Genomic DNA, 21,186 nt, shown 5'->3' on the forward strand with positions numbered 1-21,186 from the left:
GTATACCTTTCTGTGATTGTGGTTTTCATTCCACAGGCTGCAGGATTGTAGTTCTTCTTGCTTCTGCTGTCTGCCCTCTGGTGGGTGAGGCTATCTAAGAGGCTTGTGCAAGCTTCCTGATGGGAGGGACTGGTGGTGGGTAGGGCTGGGTTGTGTCTCTCTGGTGGACAGAGTTCAGTAAAACTTTAATCTGCTTGTCTGCTGATGGGTGGGGCTGTGTTCCTTTCCTGTTGGTTGATTGGCCTGAGATGACCCAGCACTGGAGCCTACAGGCAGTTTGGTGGGGCTAATGGTGCCTCTGGGAGGGCTCATGCCAATGAGTGCTTCCCAAAACTGCTGTTGCCAGTGTCTTTGTCCCTGCAGTGAGCCACTGCTGCTCCCCACCTCTGCAGGAGACCCTCCAGTGCTAGCAGGCAGGTCTGGCCCAGTCTCCTATGGGATCACTGCTCTTTTCTCTTGGGTCCTGATGTGCACAAGACCCTCTGTGTGCCCTCCAAGAGTGGAGTTTCTGGTTCCCCCAGTCCTGTGGAGGTCCTGCAATTAAATCCCGCTGGCCCTCAAAGCCAGACCCTCTGGGGCCTCCTCTTCCCGTTGCCAGACCCCCAGGCTGGGAAGCTTGACATGGGGCTCAGAACTTTCACTCCAGTGGGAGAACTGTGGTATGGTTGTTCTCCAGTGTGTGGGTTGCCCACCCGGTGGGTATGGGACTTGATTCTATCACGATTGTGCCCCTCCTAACGTCTCGCCATGGCTTCCCCTTTGTCTTTGGATGTAGGGTATCTTTTTTTGGTAGGTTCAAGTGTTTCTTTGTCGATGGTTGCTCTGCAGTTAGTTGTGAGTCCAGTGTTCTTGTAAGGAGGGATGAGCGTTACCTCCTTCTACTCTGCCATCTTGACTTAATCTCTCTGTGACTACGTAAGTTATGATACAAGGGAAATCGTAGAATAGAATTGGATTTTAATAATAAGCTCATAGATAGTGTGGAGATTTTAATATTTTAATATTTTCCTGTTTCTATATTGAAAAAGAAACCAGATAAAATATGTTATGATCTCATGAGTGTTACCAATATTTGAAACAGAAATTTTCTAAGTGAAGGTCTTTGAATGTCTATTCTTTACCAAATTTACCTTTATAATGACATTAATTTTATTATTTTTATATATTTGAAATTTATTAGGATATGTTAAGAATAACTAATACTATTTTCCTAAGGCTGGTGATTAAGGAAGAATTTTTCCTAAACTTACTGAGGAAGAAAATTTACTGAGGATGAAGAATTAAATAATTAAAACTATGCACAGTTAGTAGAAGCATGTGATGTGAGAATAAATACTGAGAAATCTGTGACTTGTGAATGAATACTGTATTTTGTCAGAGAATTCATATACACTAGAGAATTTAGTGAAAGGAATGAATTTGCGATGATTTCTTCTCATCCCATGTTGTTAGTTGGGCTTCCATCTTAATACGAAGATTTCAAGGAAAAAATGTTCTTTGTTCATGTTGTTTGTACGTTTACTTATTTAGCATTTGGAGGTTCTTATTTAGCATATTGAAAATCATTTCAAGTTTAAGATAAAAGCTATCTATTTACTTTTCTGATCACAAGAACAATTCATAAAATAATTTATTGAGAGTGCTATTTTGATAGCTAGAAATAATATTTTCCTGAGGATGGAGAAGAGGCATTAAGGTCTATCTATAATAAAAACACCTGACTGGTCATTATGCTTTTTCTTCTCAGGTGAATTTTTTAGAAGAAAACGTTCTAAGTCAGAAGACATGGACAATGTACAGTCCAAACGCCGTCGATATATGGAAGAAGAATATGAGGCAGAGTTTCAAGTAAAGATTACAGCCAAAGGAGATATAAACCAGAAACTACAAAAGGTGTTAGAGATTATAAGTTAACAGCATATTAAACAAAAAACACCACCATCTTTATTCTTCTAGATTTTTGACATTACTCTGTATTTTACTGAAATATTCAGCTTTTTCATAGAAAGAACTTGAAGAAATTGGTTAAGCTTATTACCCTTAATAATTTAATTCTAAAATTCCTTACGACTCTTTTGAAGCTAAATAGTTTTTTTTGTTGTTGTTTTGTTTTTTTAGATATGGTAGTAATTTTCAAAATGGGAGAGAAATTATGGCTTCTTTTCTTATTTGCTTTAGTAACAAAACTGAATACCAGTTTTCAGCTTTCATTTTTTCTTCTATATTGAACTTTATTCTAGTGGAAACATTAGAGTCTTATATGTTAACATTTTAGTTTTTATAATTTTTATCATAAGCTGGTTTCATGGCGGTAAGTCCCTACGTTCTAAAATCTTTGTTATGTACCTTAGGCTTAGTATTAAAAATGGTATGGACAAGGCTTTCCAATGACTAGGGAAAGGGAATATTTAAAGTACAGACTTTGGAAACTTCCCCCTATATGTGTTAGACTAGAGATAGAAATAATGAAAATATAAAGTATTTAATATATTTTTCAAGATGTGTTCACAAATACTGATGACAAATGCCTTTTTAAGAGAAGAATAGAAGACTCAGGTGAAAATTTTTCAAGGTCTTATAGATTTAATGGTGAAATTATAAATAATCTAGGCCAGTATTCTTCTACTCAGATAAAGTATAAATATCCCCGTTAGAGAAAGGAACAGAGAGGCAGTACAAAAGTGGCTTTTTTTTCTCCCAGTGTCTTTTTTCTTTTAACCGTATGGTAATAATAATGCTTGTTTAGTCTTTCTTATAGAGCTATTAGAAATATGAAGATAGCTATGAGAAAGCATTTTGAAATATACTTCTGTATATACTGAGGGTTTACTCCTCTAGAGCAGTGTAATTTGGGGATGGTCCGTCGGCTGCACTGTGTGTCCTGTTTGTTATGGGTCCATAATGAGATAAATATGGAAATTGTGAGTAGGCATTTAGAAATGTTTTATAGGAATTTCATAGTGCAGTGACATTCTTAGTGTCTCACAAAAATATCATCTGTAACAGATTAGAAAATTTAAAACCTGCTCCTTACCTTCAGCTGGTTTCTTTTAAATCACAGTAGAGGGTGTGGGAAGAAAATATTAAAACTTCAATTTCAAATTGTTTTAAAAATTTCACCCTCTGGAAATTTTCTATTTTTAGTACATTTTATTGTGTTATAGTAGATATTATATATGTAGAAGTGGAGGATTTCAGCAGATAGCATTGTGTTACGGATGCCAGTATGTTTTTTTAATTAATATTTTAGTACTATCTTATTAGTACTTCAGAATATTTACCGTTTGCTGCTTGCTTGAAATTCTTTTTTTGCTATAACAAAGGAATATGTATTTTTTTAGGTTGTACAGTGGTTGCTGGAAGAAAAATTGTGTGCGCTACAGTGTGGTGTATTTGATAAGACGTTGGCAGAATTGAAAACACGAGTGGAAAAGATTGAGTGTAACAAGAGGCATAAAACAGTTTTAACTGAACTACAGGTTTGTACACTGACTTGAATTGCATATCCGTGTGTCATCATTTTTATAACTTACTTTCTGGGATATGTTTTTGAAGTTGACAATAAAGTATATTTAACTTTTAAGTATTAGAAATAAAAGGAGCCTCTATTAGTTTGCTAGGGCTACCATTAATTAACAAGAAGTACCATAAACCGGATGGCTTAAACAACAGAAACGTATTGTCTCATAGTTTTGGAGGCTGAAAGTCCAAGATTAAGCTGTCGTCAGGATTGGTTCTAAGGGCTGTGAGGAAGAATCTGTTCCTTATGTCTACTCTAGCTATAAATGGTTTACTGGCAGTCTTTGGCATTCCTTGTCTTATAGAAGTATCACCCTGATTTCTGGCTTCATCTTCACATGGTGCTGTATCTGTATGTTTGTCTGTTTCCAAATTTTCCCTTTTTCCAAGGATACTAGTCATATTGGATTAGGACCCACCCTATTCCAGTGTGACCTCATCTTAACTACACTTGACTCTTGAACAACGTGAAGGTTAGAGGTGCTGTCCCCACCCGCTGCAGTTGAAAATCTGTACACTGGTATCTGCTTCAAAAAATGAAGGAATTGATAAATGACTCACCCAAGGCAGTAGCTGAAACACTTCAGATAGAATCGGAACTCAAGCCCTAGTTCTTTTGATTTCACATCTGGTGATCTCTAATTGAACACAAACTTTTCCCCACACTTAATTTAAAGATCTGTAAAGTGAAAATATAGGTACTATATTGATTGAAAAAAAATCCATGTATAATTGGATCCACACAGTTCAAATCTGTGTTGTTCAAGAGTCAGCTGTAATTACCTCTGTGATGACCCTCTTTCCAAATAAGGTCATGTTCTGAGATACTTGGGGTTCAGACTTTCATATACTTTTGAGATACATAGTTCAACCCATAGCAGAGCTTCAGAAATAATCTAACTTAGTGCATCTTAAATATTTCTTTATTCAGTGAAGAAAGGCTGGCATCATCTAAAATGTCATGAGTACTAAATAATATTTGCTGTGATTCTTTTTATATTAATCTACTTCTCCCATGAATCGTATTTTTTAAAGATATTAGCTTGTTAATCTATATTTATTAATAATTACTACTTTTAATTTTTTATTAAATACATCTGTATGTTAACATGTACTGCTAGAGCTTCTAATCAGTTGAAATGAGCACACGGTAGCATGCTGCAGTAATTCATTTTATTCCAAGACTAAGAAACTGGAAAATTTTATCAGTACATTCATTCTATATAAGCATAGTCTCAGATGCTGACTTGCAAACCACTTATAGAGCCTGTTTTACAAGTGAGGGAGAAGTGGTCCATGAAAATAAAGTCGCTTCTTCACAGTTAAAAGCAAATTGCAACCAAATGTGACTAGAATTTAGGTATTATATTTGGCAGCCTACAAGTTATTTTTTTGGTTTCATAGTTAGTTTTGTTTACAGTGAGACTTTACTACAAAGACTTTATTATTAATAATTTCGTAATGTGTCATTTAGGACAACACTAGTCCTGTTTCTTACCTTTAGCAGGTCCTTAAATAGTGATAGCATTGTCTCATCATTAAACTTTATTTTACTAGTACTGTTAAGAATTTTGAATGAGAACCTGAAAATATCTGAAGATTTAAGAAAGTAATTTCATTCGTTGTTTGTTATCACTCCCATGGCTGCATCTATGGTTTTGTGTTTCTAGAACCTGAGATTTTGACTCTTATAGTCTTACTTAAGGTGCAAGTGTGCATCTAACATTTAATAAACCTTTGCACTTGGATATTTCTTTGTAGCCTCAGAATCTGAATCTTTCCAACATCAAACCAATCATCTTCTCCACAAATATGTCCCCCTTCACATTGTTCCTCTTACTCACAATTCTTGAATTCTTAGAAAAATCTTCAAGGAATATCTTCCCGTTGTTCCTGTTATTCACAATTTTTTAGTTCTTGGAAACTGATTCCTCTGTATCACTTCACATATGCACAGTGGGTTGCCAAATTACAACTTTTTTTGTTTCGTATAAAAGTCTGTCTTTTGCTTCTTCTATCTGCAAGGCCATCATTACCCAATTTCTTGATTATAGTAACAACCTTTTACATGACCACTTTGGTACTGCTTTTTAAGTCTTTGCTGGTCCTTCTCAAGCATTGTACTCATCTTTCTAAAATACTGCTTGTTCATTCTCTTCTGTATAGTCCAGTTTGCTCAACTGTGTACCAGTTTAAACCTGTATTCATTCTTCGATTTGTAATTCGGATCTCCTAGATTTTGATCCACTTTTCCTAATACCCACCAGTTGCTTCACTGTCCTACAGAGTATTAATGTTCATAGTATTTTTATTTCAGGCCTCTGACTTCATATTGCTTCTCCCATTCATTTATGATCTGCCCTTACCATGCCATTTATTTAAATTTTACTCGGCCCAATTTAGTTCCCATCTCTTTCTTTGTTTATGGAAGTAAAATTCAGATAACAGTCATTTTAAAGTTTACACTTCAGTGGCATTTAGTACATACACACTGTTGTATGATCATCATCTCTATCTGGTTCCAAAACATTTTCATCAATCCAGAAGAAAAAACCTTGTACCCATTAAACAGTCACTTCTCATTTCCCCCTCCCCCTAGCCCTCGGGAAGCATGAATCTGCTCTCTGTCTCTACTGAGTTACCTGTGCTGCATATTTCATATGAACAGAATTATACAATATGTGACTTTTGGTATCTGGCCTGTTTTTCTTAGCATAATGTTTTTAAGGTTCATCTATGTTGTAGCATGTATCAATACTACATTCCTTTTCATAGCTAAGTAATATTTATATTTCTGTACTATTGAAAATAAGTAGGAATTAATTCAAGATGTTAACTTGTGTGTATACACACACACACACACACACACATTTTGTTTATGTATTCTTTGGCTGATGAACATTTGATGGGCATTTGGGTTGTTTCCAACTTTTGGATATTGTAAATAATGCTGCTATGAACATTCATATACAAGTATTTGTTTGAATACCTGTTTTGAAATCTTTTGGGCATCTACCTAGGAATGGAATTGTGGGTCATATGGTAATTCTTTGTTTAATTTATTGAAGAGCATTCAACTGTTTCCCAGATCAGCTACTCCATTTTATATTTTACTCCCCACCAGCAATGTGAGGGTTCCATTTCTCCACATCCTTGTCAACACTTGTTACTGTCTGTGTATTTTTAAAATTATTATTATAACATCCTAATGGGTGTGAAGTGGTATTTTATTGTGGTTTTGGTTTGCATTTTCCTAATGGCTAATGATGTTGAACATCTTTTCCTGTGTTTGTCGAACATGTGCATGTCTTCTTTAGAGAAATAGTTATTCAAGTTCTTTTTGTTTTGTTTGTTTTGTCTTTCTGTTGTTGAGCTGTAAGAGTTCTTTACATATTTTGGATACTGAACACTTAGAAATACACGATTTATAGCTATTGATATTCTTACCCACTCTGTAAGTTTTCTTTTCACTTTCCTTTTTTGATAATGTCCTTTAATGCACAAAAGTTTCAAATTTTGATGAAATCTTGTAGACAGCATAGAGTTGGGTCATGATTTATTACCCACTTTGCCAGTCTCTGCCTTTTAATTGGAGAGTTTTTGTCTGTTTACATTTAAATTAGTTACTGATAAGGAAAGACTTACTCCTGCCATTTTATTTGTCTTCCACCTTTTTTTCCCTTAATTCCTACATTACTGCCTTCGTCTGTGATTGATTTTTTTCTAGTGAACCATTTTGATTCTCTTTGTCTTTCTCTTTCTGTAAATTTTTTAGCTTTTTCCTTAGTGATTACTCTGGGGATTACACTTAACATCTTGAATTAATACCTACTTATCTTCAATAGTATACAAAACTGTTCCTTTACAGCCCTGTCCTGCTCAAATCTGTTGAACCTCTCTGGTGAATTTCTTAATTTCAGTTATTGTACTTTCAGCTCCAGAATTTATATTTGTTTTCTTTATATAATGTCTGTCTCCTTATTGATATTCTCTATTTGGTGAGACATTATTTTCCTTTTTTTTTTTAAAGTTCTTTTTCTGTTGTGTCCTTTAGCTCTTTGAATAGATTTAAAACCATCTGTTTAAAGTCTTTGTCTAGTAAGTCCTATGCCTGAGCTATATTTCTGTTAATTCTTTTTTTTCTGTGAATAAACCATACTTATTTCTTTGTATACCACCTAATTTTTTTTGTTGTTATTGTTGAAAACGGGATATTTTGAATATTGTAATGTGGCAGTTCAGAAAATCAGGTTTTCCCCTCCTGTCCAGGGTTTGTTGTTGCTGCTTGTTGTGGTTTGTTGTTTGCTTGCTTAGTGAGTTTTCTCAACTATTTTTGGAAAGTATGTATTCATTATTGTGTGTGACCACTAAAGTCTATGTTTTATTAGCTTAGTGGTCAGCTTGTGTTTTGACAGTTACCTTAAATGCCTGGAGCCTAAAGAAGGAAAAAAATTACTCTCCCAAGTCTTTGCAGATTGGCTGTGTTGGGACACTCCTTCCACACTTAATCTAGGCCATTTACAACCTGCTTTATCAGAATTGCCTTATCCTTCCCTTCCTGCTTGCACAGACTCTGAAAGCCAGTCAGAAGTGAAAGCTTAGGGTCTTTTCAGCCCATTTCTGAGCATGCATTCTGCCCTGGACATTCAGATATTCTTCTCAATTTCCTGACATGGGTGAGAGCTTTTAAAGCCCCCTTTTGCTGTGTGTCTTTTTTCTGCTCTTTTCTATCCCAGGCTTTTCTTTATATTCTTTGTCCAAATTGTTCTGTGCCTCAAGCTGCTGTGCCAATACCAGCACCTTTAAATCTTTTTGGGAAAATCTGTCTGGAATGCTGCCCCAGCCTTGGGAATTACTCAGACTTGGGTGAATCAAAGGCCAGCCTTTGTGCTGGTTCTTGAGGGAGTTACTAGAGAAAATAAGGTGCATATTGCTTCCTGTGGCACTCATAACTTACTCCAGGTATCCCAGCTGTCATCCTTATAGCTGCTGCTGATCTGGGTGTGGGGAATCATAAAGGACAATTTTAAAAGACCCCACTGCTGTCATACTGCAAAGTGCAGCTTTATTATTCCCTAAGTCTTCCCTTAGCTATTGTAAGTTTTTGAGTAGATTCCAAAAGTTGATTCTAACAATGCTTGCAAGCTAATTAATTGCTTTTGGGAAGAGACAACCCTGAAGTTCCTCACTCAGGCATTTTTGGTGATGTCACTTAACTCTTTCAGTATTTTATAATTATTGTTTTCAAGTTCTTCAACTTAAAGCCTACTTTATCATATGCTTCAGCAAATAATTATGTATTTTGTTAAATAATTTACTGTTTTTTAGGTAGAGCTGACAATAAACTATTTGAAAATATTGCAGTGTGTATATAGTACTTCTGTATCTCATATCATAGCAGTAGATGAGTACATCTTCCTGATATGCATATATATTCGTTTATTATACCTGACTTCCTTTGGCAGAATCCAGTATGAGTTTTATAATATTCAAAGTCAAAACACAATTGAAAGCAAATAATTAATCACCAGTGGCTTAGTAGGTATTTTGCTTTAAGGAATACATAATTTAATATTATTAATTTTAGTATTAGTGGCTTCTTCTTTTTTTTAACACTGCAGTTACAAAAAAATAGACTTTTAAAGGACTTGTGATCCTTTGCCATAAGTATAAAAATTTACCATACATTAAAAACTGTGGTAAGAGGATAGAATTGAGTAATGTGGACTTTACCTCTAGAAGGAACGCTCATGAAGGTCTCTATTCTGCTATAATTTTTAATGTATAAATTTCTCTATAGATAAAGGAAGTTAGATTTTTATGGATTTTCAAATTAGTTGTCATTCTTATGTAGTTTTTCAATGGGCTAGTTCTCGATTAAAGTCATTTTTAAGTTTTAAATAATAGTTCGCTGTGTGTTATGACTTTTGTCCATAAAGCCTATTTGTAATTATTAGCTTATTTTCTGTGTACTAAACATATTTTATAAGAGCTGAAAAAATTGTCAACATTGGAATATATGGAGAATTCATTATATAATTATTTTCTGTGTTAGTTTAGGGATTGTTGTTTTCTGAATCTTGAAAAAGTTTTATGTATTTTCAGTTTTTCAGAGATGTCAAATTGTAAGGTAAATCCAAACAGTTATTTCCATGAATTTTATTATTTTTTAAGTAGGAAAATATATAATTTTTAGGTTTATATATCTTTAATTCATTGTCACATTAGACATGTAGTGATTTCTAAGAACGTCTTAAAATGCTAACCACCGTCGCAATAAAATTAGAAATTATTGACAGATATTTAGCTTTTCTCCTCTCCCAGATGGCACCTTCCCCCAAAACATACTTCCAGATGATTACAAAGAGGAATTTTAAAATGGACATTCTCAACTCTTTTTTTTAAAAAATTAATTAATTAATTAATTAATTTATAACTGCGTTGGGTCTTTGTTGCTGTGTGCGGGCTTTCTCTAGTTGTGGCGAGCGGGGGCTACTCTTCGTTGCGGTGCGTGAGCTTCTCACGCGGTGGCTTCTCTTGTTGTGGAGCACGGGCTCTAGGCACGCGGGCTTCAGTAGTTGTGGCACGTGGGCTCAGTGGTTGTGGCTCACGGGCTCTAGAGCACAGGCTCAGTAGTTGTGGCGCACTGGCTTAGTTGCTCTGCGGCATGTGGGATCTTCCCGGACCAGGGCTCGAACCTGTGTCCCCTGCATTGGCAGGCAGATTCTCAACCACTGCACCACCAGGGAAGTCCCATTCTCAACTCTTTAGGTCAGAACTATAATAATACATTACATATTAAAACTTGTAAGTTAAAGCTGATGCAGTATTCAAAGGGAAATTTATAACTTTAATTTATTACTAACAAACAAAAATAAAAAAGCATTATATGTGCATCTCCTTTGCTAGGGAAAAATAGCAATAACAAACTAAAACCCAGAGAAGGAGGAAGGAGTGAATAGAAATAACAAAAAAGCTGACCCTTTTTGAAGATTGAGCAATAAAGACAAAAGCTTATTGAAAAGCCTTAAAAGTAGATACATTTTTGATCAAATAAACTGTATAAAGATTCAAAAAGGCAAGAAATAAAGATCTAGAGAAGATTCTTTAAGTAAGAGAACATTATTATATATGACCTTATACCTATGAAGTCCATTTTATCTAAGAAGAAAGTAGAAAGCTGAAAATTATGAGAAACTCTGTTAAAATTGTAGTCACTTGTAGTGAAAGATCTGTTTCTGAAGAAATCATTAGGCCCCAAAAACCTTGCCAGAAAATTCTGACAAACATTTGAGGAACAGGTAATTCACTTCTCATATAAACACTTCCAGAGTATAGGAAAAGATGAGGCCTCATTTCATGAAGCACACCCAACTGTGGAATTCTGTGGCATAAGAAAAGAACAAATATAGGCCAGTTTTATTTTCCAGCATTGGTTTCTCTCATGAATGTAAGGCTGGTTCAGTATTAACCATTATATTTCACTGTACTAACAGAAGAAGGATGTAAATTGTGTGATCATCTCAGTAGATACCAAACAAGGAGGATTTGCTAAAACTGAGCAGCTGTTGGAAAAAATAGAAGGGAAGTACCTTAAATCTCATAAAGATTATCAGAAACCTGTTATAAATATCATATTTAATAGTGGATCTTTGGAAATATTTCCATTAGAGTTAATAGGACAAGGATGCCTTATCTGTGCTACTATTTAGAACTTTGGTGACAGGGCAATAAAATAAAAACAGGAAAAAGGAATGAGGAGTAATAATGGTAAATGATAAACTGTAATGCTTAGCAACTAACTGATAAAAGGAAAACATATTCTAGTAGCCTTGCTGTACATCAGCAACAACCAGTGGGAAATTGTAATGAGAAAAAGGTTTCACATATGGTAGACATTTAAAAATAAGAAAATACTTAAGAATAAACCGAAAAACAAAATTTCAAGACCATTATGAAGAAAATGGACAGAAAAAGAAAACATGAGTCAACAGTGATATACCATGTTCCTGGATAGGAAGACTTGATTCCTCTCAAATCACTATGCAAATTCAGGATACTCAAAATTTCAACTGGATTATTTATGGAAAAGCTGTCAACACACTCTGGAATCCAATGTTCCATTGGTTATGATTTATAAAATGCCATTTTAAGTAGTTTTAACTGAAAATAGCTTTTTCAGTTTTTTCTTTCAGTCTCTCCTCCCACTCGCCTCCCTCAACGAGTAAATCTGTGGCTGCCTAATCTAAGAGACAGTGTTCAATAATGAATACCATGTGTCTGTTTATTCACTAGCTTTTTTGAGTGCTAATATTTGTTATTAGGCAAACGATGTACGATTACTTTTTTTTTTCCACACAGAATTATTTCCTGAGATATTCCTTGGTACATAACAAAGAAATTCTTGGTTTGCATAGTTTGCTAAACAAGGCCCCAGTGTGTCTGAATCCCAACAATTTATGCAACTTTTATTTAAACAGGTACCATTGTGCCGTTATACAAGAAATGATAGATGTGCCTAAGAAACCAAGAGCAAATGAAATAGTAGTAGTAATCAAAGATATAGTAATAGAATATTACCTTCCTTCACTAAAAAAATGACTTGTTTATAGAGTTTTTAAAAGATCTCACAGAATACTTGCCAGAAAAAGAGACCCAATCTTAGACATATTATGATAGATATTTTGAATTATAATTAAAAAATTGTAGTTTCCCTAGATTAAAACAACACAAAAAGTCTGCTCTTTGATTTCTTTTTTATAATATTAAATGGCAGAAGAAAACATGTCTGTGTCTAAATTTTGTTATTTTTTTCCTCTGCCAGTAGTTTAAATTTTGAAGTGATAAAAAAATTTTTTAAGAAATATTTGAATACTATAGATGTATATGACATGAAATTGAAGCTCTCTTTACACTGTCTGCCAGTCATAGCCTCTAGAGGTAACCACCGTTAGCTTCGGTGTTTATTCTTCTAGACCTTTCCCCATATATAACATATACAAAATAATGTTTTAAATTTGCTTTCATTTTTAAGGGCAAATAATAATACTATACATATTTTGCAATTTATAGAATACCTACCAGATAGCCTGCCAAAAGAAAAAATGAAAGACATTCTTGTATAAGTTGGAGTACAGAAAACACTTTCTCATATACCTTTCTTGAAAAAATTACTTGAAATATTTTAGTTACAGGAAGGTAAATCCATATTAAGAATTCTAAAAATTGTGCTGTACATGTCCTTGGGGTTAATAATATGCATAAATAATTCAGTCCTGAGGAAAATCTTCACCCTGGGAGTCATAGGTAATTGATTGCCTAGCCCATATCGGTGGACTTGAATACTTTTAAGTTTTGGGGTCTCTTGTAGAAGTGACTATATTGGGAAAGAAGGTTTTAAAAGTAAATAATATTTTCTTTTTATGATATGATTGTATTGGCTAATTGAAATTATCTGGAAGAGCACTTCCTTAGGCAGGCCTCATGAACGCACTCAGAAGTTTAAAATTCTTAAAAATATATTTATCATAAAATGACAGCAGCAGCAACAAGAAAAACAATTGAGTATCATAGCAATGCCTTAGTAAAAGACTTAAAGGAAATAAATAAAAAGAAAATATTCATGTGGTGATGGGGTAATTTTTCTATTTTTTTCCTTTCTGCCTCTGGTATTAAATTTTTATGAATATGTATGTGGGCAAAATATGTGATCAGGCAGTGTTTAATAAGCAGTACAAATGATTAATAAAATAATCTCACTGACAAATGTTAACACTAAGAAGGTAACTTTTTTGTCAGTTTATTAAATGTTAACACTAAGAAGGTAACATTTTTGTCAGTTTATTAAAGGTTAACACAATGTGAAATTAAATACTTCAAAGAGTAATATCATGTGAACATTTATATACATTGCTATTGAAAGTGTAAATTAACAAAGCCTGTCTGAAAAGCATTTAGATAGGAGCCTTAAAAATATACTCTGTCTCAGGAATTCCACCTCTGTGAATGTAGCTTAAGTAAGTAATCTGAAAGAACAAAATTATTAATTGCATGTTATTTGACTGCAGCAGTTAGTTAAGAAACAATTGAACACATCCAGTAGGAGAGACTGTATAACTAATGATTCAATATATTATACATATACTCATATGTACTATCAGTAAGGGATTTATAGATATGCTTACTGTACACTTCTCAGTGAGAAAATTAAGTGTGGTTACAACTGTGTTAAAAAATAACAAACGCAAGCACACATGTTCAGAAATACACTGGTTTGTGAGCAAACATCCACAGTTCAAGGAGGGAAAAAGCCAATCTTATAAAATTAAGAGTGTTTACGTTTTTGTTATGATTTTCTGTATTTTTCAGATATATGCTTTACAGTCAACTTGCCTTATTTTCTTTGCTGTTAGCTGTCTTCTGAGGATCCTATTACCTGTGGGTTTCTTGTTATGTATGCATGGGTTCCTTTTTAATACTATAATGCCATTTGATTTCCGTCTCGTTTTTGCTCTTTTTAGGCCAAGATAGCCAGGTTAACCAAACGCTTTGGAGCAGCCAAAGAAGATCTTAAGAAAAGACAAGAAGTAAGAATTTCTATTCTTGCATAATTAATATTTAGCCTTAAGTGGTAATATTAAGAAGTGCTGATTTAGGAGGAAACTCTTTCTTTATTACAGGTCTGAAATTTGCTTTCATACTGTGCACTTCCTGCATGTTTCCAGAGCTGCTGCTCTAGAACTAATTATTAACCATTTCTAATCCTCACTGTTTTCATACATCAGTACATATTAATCTATTTATATAAAGCATTCTTGAAATTGTATTTTCTATCCATCTTTAAAATTGTGTTTTGGGGATTTGCCTTACCATGTTTCTCTTTTTACATACAGGCATGCCTTGGAGATATTGCAGGTTCAGTTCCAGATCACTGCAGTAAAGCGATTATTGCAATAAAGCGGGTCACAAATTTGTAAAAAATTTTTTTGTTAAAAAAAAAGTAAAAGTTATGTTTACGCTACACTATAGTCTATTAAGTGAGCAATGGCATTGTGTCTAAAAAAACAATGTACATACCTTAATTAAGAAATACAAAACAAAAAACAATGACAGTAACATCAAAGATCACTGATCACAGATCACCATAACAATATAATAATAATATAAAATATTGAAATATTGCAAGAATTACCAAAAAATGTGACATAGAGATGCAAAGTGAGGAAATACTGTTGGAAAAATGGTACCTATAGACTTGCTTGACGCACGTTGCCACAAACCTTCAATTTGTAAAAAATGCAGTATCTGCGAAGTGCAATAAAACAAGGTATGCCTGTACTTGCCAGTGTCCTAGTCTAGACTATTATTTCCTCCAAAATGTTTTAGTATTACACTGCCTCAAGTAGCCTGGTTCTCCTCTTCCTTTTCTCCCCCATGTAGTTTAGTCCAAGCGTCATAGCATAGCACACAAACTGTAGTCTGTAGTCACACTTTTGCTTTTGTTGTTTCCTTAGTTATTCAGTAATATGTATTTTTATTTTATTTTATTTATTTATTTATTTTTTAATAAATTTATTTATTTATTTATTTATTATTTATTTTTGGCTGTGTTGGGTCTTCGTTTCTGTGCGAGGGCTTTCTCCAGTTGTGGCGAGTGGGGGCCACCCTTCGTCACGGTGCGCGGGCCTCTCACTGTCGCGGCCTCTCCCCTTGCGGAGCACAGGCTCCAGATGCGCAGGCTCAGTAGTTGTGGCACACGGGCTTAGTTGCTCCGCGGCATGTGGAATCTTCCCAGACCAGGGCTCGAACCCGTGTCCCCCGCACTGGCAGGCGGACTCTCAACCACTGCGCCACCAGGGAAGCTAATTAATATGTATTTTTAGTATAGCACTTGTATATTGCAGTATTGTTTTTAGTTGAATTTCTTTCTTTTCCTCCTCTTTTTTTTTTTTTTTTTTTTTTTTATCATTTGAGCAAGTTACATTTCTTTGTGTCTTGATAGCTCCATTGCCTGGGACATAGTAATTGCCAATAGTAATTATTTCAGTAGTAGTCATTATCACTGTAGGATTTTTCTGTCTTGAATCATTTTCATATCTTCTTTACTTGACTTTTTAAAACAAAATCTATTTTGAAATAATGATAAATACACACGAAGTTGTAACAATAATGCGTAGACTCCTATGAACCCTTCACTCAGCTTCCCGCAATGGTGAAATCTTCTGTAATTGTAGTACAATATCAAAACCAAGAAATTGGTACAATTCTACTAAATAGTTTTGTAGACCTTACCAGTTTCCACCAGTTTTTACATGAATTAATTGTGTGTGTATGTGTATTTCTGTGCAGTTTGATCTCATGTATAGATTTATATAACCTGCCACCACCGTCAAGATACAGAACTGTTCCCTCACCATAAAGGGACTCCCTCATGCTATTCTTTTACAGTTTCAACCTTGCCTTAACCCTACCCTCACTCCCTGTACCCTGGCAACTACTAATCTGTTCTGCATCTCTGTATTCTTTTAACTAAACTTTTTAAGCTCTGATTTCTGTCTTTTCTTGAACAACTGATAGTTTTTATCTTTGTTTACACAGGTTAGTCTCATCAAACCCTCATTCGGCCACAGCCAAAGATTTTTAAATTATGGTCCTCTTCGATGATGTAATTAATTCTCTGATTTTAAACTCCACTTTCTCAGCTTTGTTTTTTTGTCACAGTATAAAAACTAAGCTGCTTTATTTCTTATATTAGAAAATTGGTATAAATCTTTGTTTAACCTTTATTTGCTATGCATCAATGAAATATAGAGGTTTGAAATTTTTCCATTGTTTTGTGCAATATGAATTTCCATTTTTTCCTTTCATCCTGTGTCTGAACTAAGCAGTGCTGCCCACCGTGTACTTTTCCAGTGTTTGTGCATATCAAATTTGTTCTCAAAACTACTTACCAATTCTTGTTTGTTTAGTTAAAGAAGATAGGCAGAGACCTTAAGGAATAAAAATGAAAATATTACAATCCCTGAAAAGTTTGTCTTGAAGGGCTACAACTGGTATGGAAACAAGGACAAATACTGTGTAATTCCTAAAGATTGGAAAAGATTAATTTGGACAGTTAGTATATGTGGCACTTGAAGGAAATGTTAAGGTGTAGTATTCAGTTTTTCAAATTTTGTTCCTTCCTTCTTTAGTTTGTGAATAAGGCCAATTTTAAATTTCAAAACTTGGACATCTTTCTAACTCATTCTTGTTAATGTTTTCTTCTTGTGAGAGAGATTTCTAGAAATTTCAAAGATTTGTTCTTTCATGTTTAATTCTCTTTAATTATGGTATCCACTGTACTTTTACATCTGTGTCTTGCTATGTTTTAAAAATAAGACATATAGAAAGAATGTTTAGAACTTTATCCCCCTTACGAAAATAAACAAACAATGACACTTCAGATGCTTTTCTTCTATTTAGATTTGTTCCTTGGTCCTCTGATATTAACCAGTTAATAGTGAACCCCACTATTCAGGTTTGTCTTAAAACATTTCCTGTTAATTTCTGAAAGAATAGAAAATCCTCATAGGCAGTTTGCTATTAAGACCACACGTATAATCTAATCTATTTTACTGCTCTATGACTGATACCTTTAACTTTCATCCTTTCTAGTTTTTTACTGTAAAATAAATATCAAGATATTTCTCATCCTTTATCTATGAAAATCAATGACTTATAATTGATTCTCAAACAAATTTTAGATTGAATCTAAATCCTACATTTCAATTTTTTTATTAAAAAATATCTTAAATTCTTTTTACTTTAATTATGATAGAAATAGTTAACATAAAATTTACCATTTTTAACTCTACAACTCAGTAGTGATACCTGTGTTTAACATTGTTGTGTAACAGATCTCTAGAAATTTTTCATCTTGCAAAACTGAAACTGTACCCATAGAACAACTCCCATTTCCCCTCCCCTTTAACCCCTGGAAACTATTGTTCTACTTTGTTTCCATGATTTTGACTACTCTAGGTATCTCATAAGTGCAGTCATACAGTATTTGTTGTTTTGTGATTATCTTATTTCACAAAACATTATGTCCTCATGGTTCATCTGTGTTACAGCATGTGACAGGATTTCCTTTTTTTAAGGCTGAATAATACTCCATTGTATGTATATACCACATTTTCTTTATCCATTTATTTATTGATGGATATTTGGGCTGCTTTCAACTCCTGGCTCTTATGAATAATGCTGCAATGAACATTGGTGTGACCTCTTTGACCTCTTTGAGATCAAAGTCTTGGATATATATACCCAGAAGTGAAATTGCTGGGTCATATGGTAATTCTGTGATTATTTTTTTGAGGAGCCTCCAGACTTTTCTTTAGCAGCCACACCATTTTACATTCCCATCAGCAGGACACAAGGGTTCCAATTTCTGTATATTCTTGCCAACACTTGTTTTTTTCTGTTCTGTGATAGTGACCACTCTAATGAATGTGAGGCTGTATCTCAATGTGGTTTTGATTTGCATTTCCCTTATGAGTGATGCTGAGCATCTTTTCATATGCTTGTTGGTCATTTTGCATATTTTCTTTGGAGATACGTTTATTCAGGGCCTTTGGCCATTTTAAAATCTGGTTACTTGTGTTTTAGTTGTTAAGTTGTAGGAGTTCTTTATATGTTCTGGATATTAACGCCTTACCAGATACATGATTTGCAGTAGTTATTTTCTCCCATTCCATAGGTTTCCTTTTCACTCTGTTGATTGTTTCCTTTCATGTGCAGAAAATTTTGTTGGATGTAATCTCCTTTGTCTTTTTATGCTTTTGTTGCCTTTGCTTTGATCCAAGAAATCGTTGCCAAATCCACTGTCATGAAGCTTCCCCCTATGCTTTCTCTTAGGAATTTCATAGTTTTAGGTTTTACATTTAGGTGTTTAATCCATTTGGAATAAATTCTTGTGTATGGTTTAATGGTCTAACTTCATTCTTTTGCATTTGCATATCCAGTTTTCACACCATTTGTTAAAAGACTGTCATTTCCCCATTGTGTAGCCTTGGCACCCTTGTAGAACATCATTTGAGTGTATACATAAGAGTTTATTTCTGGGATCTCTATTCTGTTTCACAGGTCTATGTGTCTGTCTATATTCCAGCACCAAACTGTTTTGATTACTGTAGCTTTTAAAATCAGGAGGTATGAAGCCTTCAGCGTTGTTCTTTTTTCAGATTGTTTTGGCAATTCAGGGTTTCTTGAGATTCCATATGAATTTTAGAATGCTTTTTCCTACTTCTGCAAAAAATGACAGGGATTTTGGTTGGGATTGCATTGAAACTTTTGACCGCTTTGGATAGGATGGACATTTTAACAATATTAAGTCTTTCAATCCCCATGAATATGTCTTTCCACTTATTTGTGTCTTTTATTTCTTTCAGCAAGGTTTTGTAGGTTTCAGTGTAAAGGTCTTTTACTGTCTTGGTTAAGTTTGCTCCTAAATATTTTATTCTTTCTAGTGATATTGTAATGGGATTATTGTCTTAATTCCTTTCTCAGATTGCTCATTGTTTGTATATAGACGTACATCGGATTTCTTTTTTGTTGTTGAGGTATAGTTGATTTACAATATTATGTAAATCTCAGGTGTACAACATAGTGATTCACAATTTTTAAAAGTTATACTCCCTTTATAGTTGTTATGAAATATTGGCTATATTCCCTGAGCTGTACAATATATCCTTGTAGCTTATTTATTTTATACATAATAGTTTGTGCCTTTTAATCTCCTATCCCTATCTTGCCCCTCTCCCCTTTCCTGTCCTCACTGGTATCCACTAGTTTGTTCTCTATATCTATGAGTCTGTTTCTTTTTTGTTATATTCACTAGTTTGTCTTATTTTTTAGATTCCACATGTAAGTGATTTTTCGTGTTGATTTTCTATCCTGTAGCACTGCTGAATTCATTTATTAGTTCAGACTTTTTTCATGTGTGTGTGGCCTCTTTAGGGTTATCTAAATATAAGATGTCGTCTGTGAACAGTGATACTTTTACTCCTTTCGATTTGGCTGCCTTTTATTTATTTTTCTTGCTTAATTGCTCTTGTGAGGCCCTTCCAGTGCCATGTTGAAGAAATTGGTGAGAGCAGGCAAACTTACCTTTTTCCTTATCTTAGAGGGAAAGCTTTCAGTTATTCACCATTGAGTTTGATATTAGCTATGGGCTTTTGACACATGGTCTTTTTAATATTGGGTAGTTTCCTAACTTGTCGAGTGTTTTTATCATGAGAAGGTGTTGACTTTTGTCAAATGCTTTTTCTGCAACAATTGAGACGATCATGTGGGTTTTTTCCCCTGTATTCTTTTAATGTGGAGTATTACATTGATTGTTTTTCATATGTTGAGCTATCCTTGTATTCCAGGGATAAATCCTACTTGGCCATGTTGTATAATTCTTTTTAATGTGCTGATGAATTTTATATGCTAGCATTTTGTTGAGAATTTTTGTATATATGTTTATCAGGGATATTAGCCTGTAATTTTCTTTTATTTTGGTGTCTTTGGCTTTGGTATCTGGACGATGCGGGCTTCATAAATTGAGTTTGGGAGTGTTCCCTCCACTTCAGTTTTTTGGAAGAGTTGAGAAGGGCTGTTGTTGATTTTCTTTAAATGTCTGGTAAATTCTCCAGTGAAGCCATCTGGTACTTGACTTTTTTGGTTGTTAGGATGTTTTTGATTACTGATTCAATCTCTGTACTTGTTTAGGTCTGTTCAAGTTAATTTCTTCTTGATTCAGTCTTAGTAGGTTGCATATTTCTAGGAATTTATCCATTTCTTCTAGATTATCCAATTTGTTGCCACAGTAGTGTCTTATGATCCTTCTCTTTCCATGACATCAGTTATAATGCCTCCTGTTTCATATATGATTTTGTTTATTTATGCCTTCTTTCTTTTTTCTTAGGTAATCTAGATAAGGTTTTACCAATTAAAAATTTTTTTTCTATTGATTTTGTATTCTCTATGTCATTTATTTCTGCTGTAATCTTTATTGTTTCCTTCCTTCTTATAACTTGGAGTTTAGCTTGTTTTTTTCTTTTCTAGTTCCTTGAGGTGTAAAGTTAGGCCATTGATTTGAGGTTTGTTTTTTTTTTTGGTAAGCATTTACCACCACAAACTTTTCTCTTAGTACTACTTTTGCTGCATCAATTTTCCCATAAATTTAGTATGTTGTGTTTTTGTTTACGTATATCTCAGATATCCTCTAGTATCCGTTGTGATTTCTTATTTTACTCACTGGATTTTTAAAAGTTTTCCACATATTTGTGACTTTCTTCCATTTTCCTTATGATGTTGATTTCAAGTTTTATTCCATTGTGATTCACAAAGATATTTGGTATAGTTTTCATCGTTTTAAATGTGTTCGGGCTCGTTTTGTGACCTAATATATGATCTATACTAGAGAAAGTTCTGTGTGTGCTTGAGAAAACTGTGTGTTGGGTGAAAATTTCTACATTTGTCTGTTTGATCTTTAGTCTTGTTCATTTCTAGGGATTCCTTACTGATTTTCTGTCTGGAACATCTATCCATTATATAAGATGATGTACTGAAGACTCCTACTATTATGGTGTTTCTGGTTTTCTGTTAAAAAAAAACCAATTTTTACATCCTATATTTGGGGGC

At 34.0% G+C, this 21,186-nt stretch overlaps 1 protein-coding gene across 3 annotated transcripts in view; it reads left to right on the plus strand.

The window, feature by feature from the left end:
* LOC118901982 (activating transcription factor 7 interacting protein) overlaps positions 1–21,186 on the plus strand; it is a 117,108-nt gene that overhangs the window by 63,947 nt on the left and 31,975 nt on the right. For all 3 annotated transcript variants that reach the window (XM_036865822.1, XM_036865821.1, XM_036865823.1), the window contains exons 4-6: positions 1,748–1,893; positions 3,342–3,479; positions 14,040–14,105. In XM_036865822.1, coding sequence (XP_036721717.1) covers positions 1,748–1,893; positions 3,342–3,479; positions 14,040–14,105 — 350 coding nt within the window. The remainder of the gene's footprint in view (positions 1–1,747; positions 1,894–3,341; positions 3,480–14,039; positions 14,106–21,186) is intronic.

The sequence above is a fragment of the Balaenoptera musculus genome, chromosome 10, assembly GCF_009873245.2.
Source record: "Balaenoptera musculus isolate JJ_BM4_2016_0621 chromosome 10, mBalMus1.pri.v3, whole genome shotgun sequence".
Lineage (NCBI taxonomy): Eukaryota > Metazoa > Chordata > Mammalia > Artiodactyla > Balaenopteridae > Balaenoptera > Balaenoptera musculus.